Source organism: Echeneis naucrates, chromosome 7, assembly GCF_900963305.1.
Source record: "Echeneis naucrates chromosome 7, fEcheNa1.1, whole genome shotgun sequence".
NCBI classification, from domain to species: domain Eukaryota; kingdom Metazoa; phylum Chordata; class Actinopteri; order Carangiformes; family Echeneidae; genus Echeneis; species Echeneis naucrates.
In genome coordinates this window covers 24943842-24957663 of record NC_042517.1, presented here as the reverse complement: position 1 = coordinate 24957663, position 13822 = coordinate 24943842, and the positions used below count along the sequence as shown (strand labels likewise).

The following is a 13822-nucleotide window of genomic DNA, read 5'->3' as shown; positions in this document are numbered from 1 at the left end:
CATAAAGTTGCCTTGATTCATCATTTTGTCAGTAGACACAAAATCAACCACCATTTTTATACTCAGTTGACCAATAAATCATTTTTTAGGGAACATGTCAAACATTCACTGGCTCTTATGTCTAAATTGTGATATTCTTCAGCTTGTCTTTGACTTTGTTTGTAGATTGCATGTCTCTAAGTTTTGCAATGATCCAAATAAGCAACCAGATGAAATCATTGTCTCTTGAGCAACTTATCAAATGAGATTCTTAGCCAATCATGTATCATTCACAAAATAAATCTGAATTCAATGATATGCAGCTGTTGGAACAAATAGCAGTGAGTGAACGGCTGATTTCGTGCAGCTGGATTTGAGTTCAGCAGAACAGACTGAGACACCTGCTGCTCTCAGAGGTGTGTGGCTGACAGACAGTGAAGTGGTGAGTCTTAAACTGAGGGCTGAAGACAAAGTGGCAGTCACAGAGGTTTCTCTGAAACTCTGCCCCCTCGGGTGTCCCTTCATCAGGCCTCCTCGCTGACCATCTGCCGCCGGATCTAAGGTCAGTGTCGAGTCTTGCAGTCAGTAATGGAGCGCTCCCACACAATGGTCATCATTGTCCAAATATCAGGACTATATTTAGAAAGAAACAAGAGGGCGTGGGGACCTGAGAGTTTCCAGGGTTGTGTATGTGTGCACGAATGACTCTCTTTTTATGGGCATTTGTTTTTACATTTGAAAGCATAAATCTCTGCCTTTGTGTGTGTGTGTGTGTGTGTGTGTGTGTGTGTGTGTGTGTGTGTGTGTGTGTGTGCGCACACGTGTCCAACCCCTCCCTCATTCAATCCAGCTACTGTTCTGTGACGGCTGGCAGACATGGAGGGAGGAAGGGGAAGGATCTCTGGTTAGAAAGCATCTCTTTGACTCCAGAAATCTGTGGCTCTCTTTTCTGCCAAAAAACTAAAAATATTAGAAAAAGGACTTCTTGTGTGTAGCAGATGTTGTAGCAGAGGTGGGGTGTGTCCTGGGGGAGGGGGTCACAGGAACAGGAAGAGGAGAAGGGAAGGCTTTCTGTTTCTACCAAGAGTCTGCAGGGATGCACATCTGCACGTGAGAGAGTGTGTGAGTTTTTTTTTTTTTCTCCTAAGGTCTCAGGTAACGCTTTACTACTCCTGCACTAAGGCGGAGGTCTAAGTGGCTCCAGGCTGGTTACGGGCTTTGGAGCTAACTGTCACATGCTCTGTTTTTTTTTCCATTAATCAGGTGGTGTTTGGTTTAACTGCTTGTTTCAGCAGAAATGTAACTTTCGATGTAAGCTCAGTGTCCTGTGTGTTGAATAACAGATGTAGCAGAGGAAGATGCTTTTCATCCTTTACAGCAGTGACGGTAATGACCATCCAGGGGACTGGGCTCAGCACCGCAGGTTTTTTTTGGTGCCCTAACACTCAGACTTTGCAGCTGTTTTCCCCGTCCTCTATTGTAAACTGCTTTTAAGTTGTAAACTCCCTTCACCGGTCTCTTCTGCTGGATCCCAGGTTGAGTTGAGTTGAATGTCTCAGTAGATTTGGTTCTTAACTCAGTTTGCACAGTATTTCTTTCTTAGTTTGGCTGTGAATACATTGATCCTTGTTGTGGAGATTCTCCCATTATAAACAAATTATACAATATTATATATATTATATATACTAATTCCAGACTTTTTAATTAACTTTCACATTTACCCATTGAGCAGATTGAGTGTCAGTCAGAGCTAATTAGACATCAGAGTGTTAGAGGTCTGAGGAGGGGTAGCTCTCTGAAATTGTTGGAAACAGGAAGAACCCGCCTTGATAGACTTAAGGAGCTGGTTACACAACGAGGAAAACACAGGCAGGATGGTGTTAACAGGTGTTGATGCTTGGAGGAACACAGTTGCTGAGAAGGAGCAGAATGATTGTGTTGAAGCTGATGCTGAAGACCTAGAAATTGCTCTGAAGGCAACAACAGTGACTTGCTTTGGACCAGTCAGTGGTATGTGGAGCGAATCTGCCAGTAACTGTTTTGTGGTGAACTTTAAGTCTTGAGGTTTTACTATAATTGATTCCGCAATGATTTAAAAAATATTATATATAACATGTAACATATACAGCTGTACATATGAAATTTGGCATAAAGCAGATATAATAAAATGAAATAGTATTAAAAGAATCAAAACAATAGAAAAGAGTAGAATCCAATGCAAAAAAGATTATTTCCTCAGGTTTCTTTACAAAGATTTCAGTGTCTGTAGTGCACAGAGTGAAAGCTGAAACGGAAATGAAATGAAATCACTTTTGTTTGACAAATTTTGTACTTTGTGACTTTTAACAATCCAAACAGTATGTGTCTATGCCCCATGTGACAATCCAACAGCAGCATGTCGGCAGCTGTCCTCTTCCTCTAAAAATCCTCTCAAAATGTAATCAAATCAGACTTATTTAAATTGCGCCAAATCATAACAAATTTACATCAAGACACTTTTACACATAAAGCAGGTCTAGACTAAACTCTTTATGGTTGGTCAAGAGACCCAACAAATCCCTCCAAGAGCAAGCACTTGGTGACTGTGGCAAGTAAAGACTTCCTTTACGAGGCAAAAACTTCAGACAGAACCAGGCTCAGGGGGGGCGGCCATCTGCCTCGACCGGTTGGGGGGAGAGAGAGAGAGAGAGGGCATGGGGGTGAGGGGACTCAGTAGAAGGATGGAGAGGGAACAAGAACAGAAGATGCCATGGAAATTCCAAACAAAGCATACAGTGATTGCAACCTGGTAGCACTAAATGTGCACTAATAAATATTAGCAGTAGGAGAGAGGAAGAGGTTACTCAATCATTCTGCTCCTCCCCTTTCCTCCGTCTCTTCCTCCTCCTCCTCTCATGCACTTCTTCCTTCACTAGCTGCAGATGTCTCACGCTCTCTTTCTGCCTCTCAGTAATTCTGGTTAAACTCTGAGAATATTCACAGCAAACGAAATGTTTTAATCTCACTGATCTGTTGGTTTGTCAAGGTCAAAGGTCAAATCTATTTAAAGAGCACATTTGAAATGATCAGCAGTCGATCAAAGTGCAATGCAAAGGTTAAAAACAATTAATAGAGGCAAGAAAAGAAAATGACAACAGACATAGTAAGTGCTCAGACTGGATGAAATGCCAGGGAGAAAAAGAGGATTTAAACATTTCTGGGGTCTGGGAGGATGTAACATAAAAGGGTAGACTATCCCACAGCCTAGGGGCCACTGTTGCAAAGGTGCTGTCACCTTTAGACTCCAGCCTTGTTTTTGGCATCACCAGCAGCAGCCGGTCAGAGGATCTTTAGCCTCTGGTTGTGTGTGTGGTGATGGAGAAGCTCAGAGATATACAAAGGGAGTACTCCAGCTCCGGTCCTGGAGAGCTACTGCGCTGCATGTTTTAGATGTTTCCTGCTCCAACACATCTGATTCAAATGATCAGCTCGTCATCAAGCTCTGCTGAGGTCTGATCAGGAGCCACTCATTTGAATCCGGAAACATCTAAAACATGCAGGACAGTGGCTCTCCAGGACTGGAGTCAGAGACCCCTGGGCTAGTCTGTGTAAAAGTTTAAAAACAATATGAAAGTGGACTGGGAGCCAGTGGAGAGAAGCCAAGACTAGTGCGATGTAGTCCCACTTTTTCTTGCCTGTGAGGAAACGTTTTGAACAAGCTAAGAGAGGACTGGTCCGAGCCAACATACAGGGAGTTGCCTAATCAAGTCTCGAAGTGATGAAGGCATGGATCACCCTCTCTTGGTCTGTTATGGAGAGCTAAGGCTTGAGCTTAGTGAGGAGATGCAGTTGGAAGAAGCTTTTTCTTACCACAGCACTGATCTGTTAGTCGAATTTAAAATGACGTAAAAATCATCCAAAGATAAATCAGTGTGTGGGAAACCGCACTTCTGCCATCAAATGTTCGATAGCGCCCAGCACGGTAATATTGGGAAGGATGTAGCATCCTTGCTAACACAACTTTTCACCACCCCTTTAACCAACCTCACAATGAACAAAAGGGCTTTGTAATGTCATTGTGACATTTTTTTTTTTTTAAGCTGCTGACTGTGTATGAAGCATGAGCATCATTTTTGTGTCTGAACAGCTGAACACACACTTGTACTTCACCTTCCTTTATCCTTTTGGCTTCATCCTGTGCCAAAAATGGATAACTGATTCATTTGATTTACATTTCTGTTCATAGTCCCTCTGGAGCGATAAAACCTGCAACCAATGGTTCGCACAGTCTCCTCACAGCAAGAAGGGCCTGAGTTCAAACCAGGTTCTGATTCTCTAAATTGCTTGTGAGTGGATGATTGTTCTTCTCTAAATGCCGGTCGGCCCGGCAGTTGGCAACTTGCAGCTGTTGGATGGATATTACATTGCTAGTGACAAAGATGAATAGCTATTATTGATCATTTCTATCAGGATTTTGTATCTCTATCGGATAAACAAGTTGAGGTTGAGAGGATGAGAGGAAATGAGCGGCGGAATGGGGGGAGGGGTTACATTCCAACAGGGTCGTGAACTGCGGACATCGTGGTCCACAGTTGGCTCTGTCTTTTATTGTCCCCATGTCAGAGACGACTTTTCCCCCAGATCCCCCACAGGACTAAGAGTGTGGCAGCTTATGTCGGTGTCATGTATGAGTGCAGTAGCGTAATGGTGTATCACTGTCTGACCATGATTGTCTGCGGTAAGACCAGAATGTGGTCTTGATTGTGTCTGAAACTGAAGGAATGCCTCTCTTCTCTGTGTTTATATCTTAGCCCACATCACCGTTTTGGTCAAACTGACAGTAACTGCCTGCTTTTTTAAACTCACCGTGGCCCCATGGGCATATAACCATATGCTTAGTATGCATACACATACATTCACGTTATTGCACAAGTCCATGGATAAGAATGAGGGAAATCAGTAGATTTTTGTTATACAAACAAGAAGACGACTCTGACAGGAATTCGGACTCCCTTGGTCAATGGGCATGTCATAGCAAAGCTAATGGCAAAAAAATAGGAGGTAGTTAAAGTGGTTACGAGAGAGCAGTGCTTTTGTTGTGTTTGGGGTTCAGGAAAGGGTGTAGGAGGAGGCCGAATCAGGACTTCATCAAACTGGATCAAGATAAGAGGACATGAAACTTTAATAAAGCTTCTGTGTGTGAGTGAGTGAGAGAGAGAGAGCAATAGAGTGAGTGATACAGGGATAAAAGTCATTCATTCATTCATCTTCTACTGCTTATCTGTTTGCGGGTGCTGGAGCCAATCCCAGCTCACACAGGGTGAGGGGCGGGGTCACCCTGGACAGGTCACCAGTCCATCACAGGGCCAACACACAGAGACAGACAGAGACCAACAACCGGACAGTTTAGAGTCACCAGTTAGCCCAAACGTGTTTGGGGGCAGCATGGCGACGTAGTGGCCCTTTCTGTGCGGAGTTTGCATGTTCTCCCAGTGTGTGCGTGAGTTTCCTCCCACTGTCCAAAGACATCATGTTTGGGTTAGTGGGTGAATCTAAATTGTCCATTGGTCTGAGTGTGAGTGGTTGTCGGTCTCTGTCTCTGTGTGCTCCATCAACCCCCACGACCGGGAAATGGAAACGGTAGAAGATGGATGATGTCTTTGGACGGTGACAGGAAACCGGAGTACCTGGAGGAAACCCACGCAGGCACAGGGAGAAAATGCAAACCGCACAGAAAGGTCCGAGGCCTGGAAATCGAACTCACAACCTTTTTGCTGTGAGGCAGTGATGCTAGCCACTATGCTCACATCCTACCCTGTTAGAAAAGTATAAATCAGAGAAGTTCAAGTCATGCTGAGCCCAACAGATATAATGAAAACTACTTTCATAAGTGGTGACTGCACATTTTTTGAGAGTGACGTACCACATTACATAACAGACACCAGCCCCTGAGCCACCCAGTCCATCTCCACCATCCAGGGTGCTGTGGTCATAGTACACTTGCAGTGGAGCAGGCCAGCAGCCACTGAACACAGCTGGCAGAGGATGATGCCTGGCAGGCAGCTGTCCAAACAACGTGCAGTCTTGAGAGCAGAGTCGGAGCAGTGGGATCATGGAAAAAGTGTGCAAACAGCCGCCTTTCTTTGTTGCCAAGGAGGGAAAGCACACAGAGGGAACAAAAACCCTTTATATTCATGTTTCAGTTTGATTATTAAAACTATGGAAACATGGATGCTGAGTGCTTTAGCTCCCTAATCACTTTCTTGCATATCACTGTTTTGTTTTGTTTTTTTTTTTGTTATGATGGTGATGTATGTTCATATTGACGTCAAGTGAGAGAAACGGCTGAATCCAATGACTTTTGATTGGTAACATGTTCTCCCTTTCAACATGACACTGCACATACTTTGGTTGCCCCACATGCCCTGCCCCTTTTACCCCTCTTCTCCCATCGTATGTGTATCCATGCATGAAAACATGCTCAGCAGCCAGCTTCAGCCAGCCAGTGGTCGTCAGCATGCTCATGTTCAAAGGCTGCTTGGAGTCATGTTAGGCTCAGTCAACTGTGGATCTGATCCCATGTTGGGAAACAAAGAGACGCTGGGTGGGGAGGGCTACCACACCAACTAACACACACACACACACACAGTGACATATGTGCAACAGCAAGACAAGAAAAGGGACTGATTTCTATTGCTTTCCGCCTCTCTTGCTCTCCTCTAAGAATTAGTTCAACACATTTGTTCTTATTTACTTTCCAAACCTTCTCACACGCACACACTAAAGACCCTAAACGGTTATGGGCGGGGATCACAAGGATTATTACTGGAAGACAGTTACACAACTAGAACAGAAGTTCAAAAGGCAGAGGGATGCAGGGTGGCGGTTGCCATAGTGGTGCACAATCACACTCCTTCATACACACTTGCTGACACACACTTGACAACTGCACACCTCAGGTCTGTCATGCGTTTGGGTCAAAGCTGGAAGTTTTTTTGTCATAAGCCATCCTTCCGGTTTTCCCCTTCAGTTTCTGGAAGGAGTTGGGAAATTTGAGAGTGAATAGATGGCTAATAGGCAACATGGCAGTCAAACTATTGGATGAAGGTTAAACAAGGGTTCTTGTAGAGAACAGTTAGCTGGCTGGCCACATGTGGTCCCACATCAGGTGGCTAAGATCTCACTTTTCTTTGTTTTCTGTTTGTGTGTGAGCAGACGGGGAAAGGAGAGCCCCACGCCTTCAAGGAAAAGACTTTCAAAAAGAAGCGGCAGTGCAGCGTGTGTCGACAGAACGTGGAACACGTGGGCTCCTTCTGCAGAGGTGAATGTGAATGTTGTGGTTGTCTGTTGCTTTGGATGGTCCAGATGATGCCATGTCAGAGAGATGTTGTCATTTTGTGTCCCCAAGTCTCTGCATATTCAGAACCAGCTCAACCCCAGCTAATAATAAATTTCAGTCAGTGAAGATTGTTTGCTGTAAAAGAGGATCGTAGCTCAGAAAACACAGAAAAACAAACTGAAAGAATTATTTTTATTTAATAGAAGTACACCCAATATGGATAAGTGGTAGAAGATGACTGAATGAATAAATTAATAATAAATAATAACATTAATAAGTTTGGGTTTGTTCTAAAGCTGACTAGAAATCTTTGTCTTTATAATACAGAGGTAAGAACCAACCTCTGCATTTTCCCTCTGTCCTTTTTGATAAGATAAACAAATTTGAACAGAAGTAAAGCAGCAACCCTCCAGTGATAGGTCAGCCTGAGTCAACACATCAGAGTTTGTCAGAAAAAGCTGATTCTCTAGTTTAATAAGCAAAAAGCCCTCAAACCAACATAGAGCAAAAGCACTATGTGGGCTACGGAGGCTCTGCCAGATACCATGATGATCTAAGAAGGAGCAGCAGGAGCACTTAGGAAGCATGATAGAGACTGGAATAGATGTGATATCTAGTTGTGAAATCACACAGTAAGAGAGTACCAAGACTTGGGTTTCAATTTACATTCAATAGAAGTAAATGGAGATTATACAGTGGTTGAACATTTACAACACATTTTGCATGTTATATGTATGTGTATATGTGTGTGTGTGTGTGTGTGTGTGTGTGTATATAATAACTGAACAAAACAGGTGTGATAGTCTATTTCTCCCCTTCTCTTCCTTCTTTCCTTCGATCCCTCCCAGTATGCAAGACAGCCACCCACAGGAAGTGCGAGGCCAAGGTAAGAACCAACCTCAGCATTTTCCCTCTGTCCTTTTTGATACTGTTCATCAACAGCAGTGACATTGCTTTGACATTTGTTGGGCTTAGAAGTAGAAATGCAACTTTATCGTTTGCATGGACTTCTGCAGTTTATTTTCAATTTGCGCAAAAGAAAATGAAGGGGAAAGTGGCTGACAAAGACTCAACAGGGAATAAAAACATAATAAAGAATTTGAATAGTTCTTGTTTTTTGGGAAATTTATTAAAATTTGCACTATGTACAGACGGAAACACATCAAGTGTCTGACCTGCTGTAAACATTTACGGTAATGTACACATAAGACAGCAAATACATTTAACATCAAAATAGGCTCTTGGGGGGTAACTAAGAACAAATATCAAGGTCAAATGCCAAGCCACTGCCAGCTTTCAGCATGAGCCTGTTAGCTAAATTCTGACCACTGAGCCTTATGAAACAGGAACCTGGGCGACATCCATCCTTATTTATAGATAAGATGTTGTGATTGCGGGCAGCATGGCGGTGTAGTGGTTAGCGCTGTCGCCCCACAGTCAGAAGGTCACGGGTTCAGCCTGGGTCCTTTCTGTGAGTTTGCATGTTCTCCCTGTGTCTGTGTGGGTTTCCTCCCACCGTCCAAAAACATAAATGGTGACTCTAAACTCTCTGTAGGTCTGAGTGTGAGTGGTTGTTGGTCTCTGTCTGTCTCTCTGTGTTGCCCCGCTGATGGACTGGTGACCTGTCCGGGGTGACCCCGCCCCTCACCTGACGTGAGCTGGAATTGGCTCCAGCAGCCCTGCGACCCGGAAATTGAAAAAGTGGTAGAAGATGGATGGATGGATGGATGGATGTTGTGATTTAACTAAAGGAATAACTTAAATGAGTACCTGGATGTATATGAATAGCATATGTTATGTCAGTGAGGTGACATAGACTATGAGGACAGAAGTCTCCAGACTTCTGCTCTGAAGGCAGCACAGTCACATTCCTCAGAAAAGACTCCAGGCCTCGGTCCAGCCCCACACTGCTGCCTCTGTGAAAGGCTCATTGATGGAAGACATAATGAATAGACAGAGATGAAGAGGGGGAGAATGCCAGCCATGACCAGGGTGATGAGGAGGGAGCAGAGGCCAAGGCAGGGAGCCTTGGCAGGCAGTGGGTGAGAGAGAGGAAGCCAAGGGCGAAGGCATGTGGCAAAGATGAGACTCATTCCTCCAGCATCCCTCCTCCATCCTCATGTGCTATTATGAGGAGAGTTGAGACCTGAAGATGAGTGCTAAGATGAAAGGATGGCTTTCAATCATTACTTGCAAAGAAGTAGGTGTACCTTTTAGGTCAGCTTGTGATATGACTTGTCTTTTATTGAGAAGCGGTTTGTCTTTGCATGCTCTTTGTACATTGTAATGTATCTGAATATAAATCATGCGAATATGCAGCTACAACATATGGAAATAATTTAATATTATTTTGGCAGGTAATATGGCTGCTATGCAATTGTGATTTCAGGGTTTTTTTGTTTTTTATTTTAACTGTTAAAAATGTGAATGTCATGATTGTGGTTGGGTTTCATATCAAACATTGATGGTGCTGACAATGCCCAAAAAATGTTTTAGCACGATACACTTTTTAGGAAACGATATATAACAAGATATAATGGTCCAGCTGCTCCTCCCTTATTTCCACCTCTAGTTTTAGTTCAACTCTTCATGCAAGGGCCCAGTATGCTGAATCACTAAACATATTGATCACAACATCTCATGTTGTTTCTTTCTCTTCTTGGAAAGAAATCCTACGAATGATGAAGACAAACTCAGTGGGAAACAAAAAAGATGGTTGTGACATGCTGGATCACAATTATTCACTGAAGATGGATGCAACATGGCCTGACTGTAACTGACTGGTAGTTAAGTAGTGATAGCCATCGCTGCTGCCCAGGAAGGGAGAGGTCGGAAACGTGCCGTTATCTATCCTCATGTTCTAGGGTTGATGGGATGGCATTAGACCCAGGCTGTGAATGTCCAAAGGCTAACTGTCTGTGGTGATGATGAAGACTAGCACTGGAGTGTGGAGTCTGCTTGAGCAGTTCCCTGAGTTTATTTATCACTGGTTTTGAAGGATTTTTTTAAGACATATAGTTAAATAATATATGATAAAATGTGTTATGTGATTACATTTCAGATGCTATATGATAAACACTGAGCTGTCATGAAAAAATAGCTGTAATGGTGGCAGATGAGTTCAAACTGGAATAGAATGGGTTGTGGCACGGGGGTGTGCAGGCAGGTAGCTTAGACCTGTCAGTCAGTGAATCTACCTTCCAGTATGTTGTCAGTGTGTCTGCTCCAGTTCTCTGGGAAACTCCACTAAACTAATAATAAGCTTTCTCCCACAGAGAGTGAATGGTGGTAATACTGTAGATAGTTTATGTACAGTTGGTGTTTTTTCTTACAGCTGTCCGCTGTCATTCTGTTTCCTGCTCTCTGCCCACAAGGTCAACAGCCTCCAGCTGGCTCACCTCTCTTCTATTAAAAACACACAGACCCTTAAAAAGCGGTTTTCCAGCATGTCCTTCTCAGAGAACTGTCCCTCTTTATCTTTGATCCCAAGTGGAACGTTTGGTCCATGGGGAGCTAACTGGAGCACTGGAGTCAAAGAGATGGAGGAAACACGCAGAAATAGGGAGAGGGCATTGTTTTGGGGGAGGCAGAGGATAAAATGAGTGAAATTCAGCTCGTCTGTCTTATTAGGTAAGACAGGTCATTTCTCCCTCCTTGGCTTTTTTACTGTCTGTCTGCTACTCAAAGGAAGCTTCTGAATGGTATATAATTTGGTACAATATAGAGCCACAATGCTGACATGAAACCCATTGAGTCATCCTGACTGACTGAGTTTGGTTCACCAGTCTTACCAAGAGTGAAACTTCATACAGTGGCAGTTTACATTTTCACAGAGAATGCAATTAGCAGGTAATATCACTGATTAATTTAGATTCTGCTTTTGTTCAGAGAAAGGTCAGCTTTAATAATTAATCAGCCAAATACATTTAAAGGTTTCTTTATGTCAACTGGATGAAATGAAAAACGTCTTTTATTGGATTTATAAGGTTACCAGAGCTGAAACTTTTTGACTGGTCTCCAGTTCCTGAGTTTAATTTGGGAGCAGTGATCAGCACTGTTTCATGTCTTTCATTGACTGTTTTGTCGTGATGAAGCTCATCTGCTGTCTGCAGCTGATTATCAGTTAGTCAGTGTCTGACTGGGTGACTGACTGTTTGTGGGAGTTGTGACTTAACTGGCCAAATGATATGTGGACAAAAATACTGTAATACTGCCAGGCTGATATTACAGGCTGGTAAAGCTCTTCTACAGGTGATGTATCTGAGCTGTGTATCACAAGAATCTTTCCTTGTCTCTCATCCCTGTCACTCTTTTTATTTGCTCAACATGTTAAAAAAACATTTCACATTAGACTGTGAAATATTCGCACTGTTTGCTCTCTTTGCCAGAAGAGGATGTACAAGCTAGTACAGATAGATGGAGTGGGAAGTGGGGAAGGATGCATGGGATTAGAGGAAGAGCAACACATCCCGCCTGATGTCTCTCTACATCAAACCTTTTCATCAGGACAGATCTGGTTTGAGTGTTGCTTTGTCCAGATGCTCTGTTTTTTGTGAAGAACAGAACTTTTTCTTTGTCTGATGCTGCACAAACACTGGAGGCATTTTCTAGACCATCATATACCTACATACATATATACGGTTATGTATACAGTCGATAGATCTTGGATGCTATACTGGGTAGTTACAGAAAGACAGATTGTGGATACAAGTGGCTAAAAAAAGTGGGTTTTCCTCAGTAGGAAGTTGAACTGAGCATCAGAGTGAGGAGATTGTACATCCAGAAGGAGCTCAGAGTGAAGTTGCTGCTCCTGAATTTCGGGAAGCATTTCTCCAAACATGTCCAACTGAAACCCACAACTCACTGGAGGGATTACATATGTTGGCTTGGGAATGCCCCGATGGATGGAGTGATGCCTGCAATACCCTGCTGCCACTGGAACACAAGCCAGGATAAGCAGAAGAACATGGCTGGCTGGATGCAGGGCATCACTGCTGGTGTTATTCCAACGCATTACCTAAACTAACCCTTATGTGCAAACCATAGAGCAGAAAGGGAACATAATGTCACTATAGTTTGTTTTCCCAACATGCAGCTCAACATCACTGCTGACCCCAACATCCCTGCAGACTTCCTCTCTGGTGGGGAGCCCCTTGTCAAGTATCCGCCTGCTTGCAGTAATGTAGCTATAGGAATAATCACTCACTGTTGTTAAAACATGTCAGTTGGTGTCAGCCAGTTCTCTGGAAGCAATCCCCTTTATCACCCCTGCAGGGTGCAGAGCTTTAGTTTGTGGGGGCCATTGATGTCGCTGAGAACTACAGTGACATCAGTGGTGAGCAATCTCTTGATAGAATGTTGTGGCCTTGAGCGCGGGGCCTATGGTTTCCCCTCCTGCGGGCCCAAGACTTCACCAAATAAGTAATCAGAGTGAGTCATTTGGGATAACAGGATCCAACTGTATAGCTTCAACATTAGGAAAGACCATGACTGTTTCTTCTGACTAAAGGAGTTGCTATTTTATCACAGACAGTTCTGGTAATTGCTGAGATAGGCTGGCATGTTTTCATTTTGAGCTCTGTGTGTGTGTGTGTGTGTGTGTGTGTGTGTGTGTGTGTGTGTGTGCCCAAGCTCCACACAGGGAAGGAAAAGAGTTATGTTGATGAGAGTTAAAACCATAGTCATGAAAGCAAACCTCGCCAAGGTGCGTGTGTGTGTGTGTGCGCGCCTGTGTGTATGTGTACCAGCAAGGGCAAAAGCTGTACTAATTAGCTGTTGGATGTGGTCTGAGTTCTAACAGGAAGAGAGCGTTTGGAAATCTCTGCAGTGATGTTAAATATTGACACACACACACAGCAACAGGACACGAGTCACAGATTTTAGCGTTATCTACTGTCAATGTTTCCCCTGGGTTTTCATTTATGGAGGGCAATGTCATAAAGTGGTCAGCAAGTCAATTTGTTAAAATATTGTGTTTTAAATGAAGTGTGTCTCAAAATGTATGCAGGTCAGCATAAAGCCACCTGGAGAACAATTTTGATAATACAGAATGTGTGGTTTTAATTTTTAAGCACATGGAAAGTTATTTTATGTTTTACAGTGTTGTTGAACTTTCTGACTGTTATGTGACTGCGTCTACTCACACAGCTGGTCGACAGTCTATGTTTAATGACCTGAATCAAATATGATCAGCTTGGCTTTTGAAAGAAAATGTGGATGAAGCTAACAGCTTGCATCATTACGACTGAGACTTGGTGTGCATTTAATGGCAAACATTTAAACCGTACAAACCTCGCAACAACATGGCCGAGGTGATTTCCCTGTTGGTTTGGGGGGTTGTTTGGGATCTAGGAAAGCAATCCACATGTCAATAGTGATATTGATTTATACTTATTATTGAAGTCCAAGTGTTCTTTCAGTTCTGTAAATACACCTCCTTATCAGCTTCAACACAATGAACGGAAAAAAACATACAAAGTCTGTAAATTCTCTTACCATACATTCACGTTCTTTCTGAACTGTGAT

General features: G+C 43.2%; 1 protein-coding gene across 2 annotated transcripts in view; it reads left to right on the top strand.

Moving 5' to 3' along the window:
* The window catches only part of tns2a (tensin 2a), a 54708-nt gene that overhangs the window by 9088 nt on the left and 31798 nt on the right, over positions 1-13822 (top strand). For both annotated transcript variants that reach the window (XM_029506023.1, XM_029506024.1), the window contains 2 exons: positions 7174-7279; positions 8146-8183. In XM_029506023.1, the coding sequence (XP_029361883.1) occupies positions 7174-7279; positions 8146-8183 (144 nt within the window). Of the gene's footprint in view, positions 1-7173; positions 7280-8145; positions 8184-13822 lie in introns of those variants that run through there.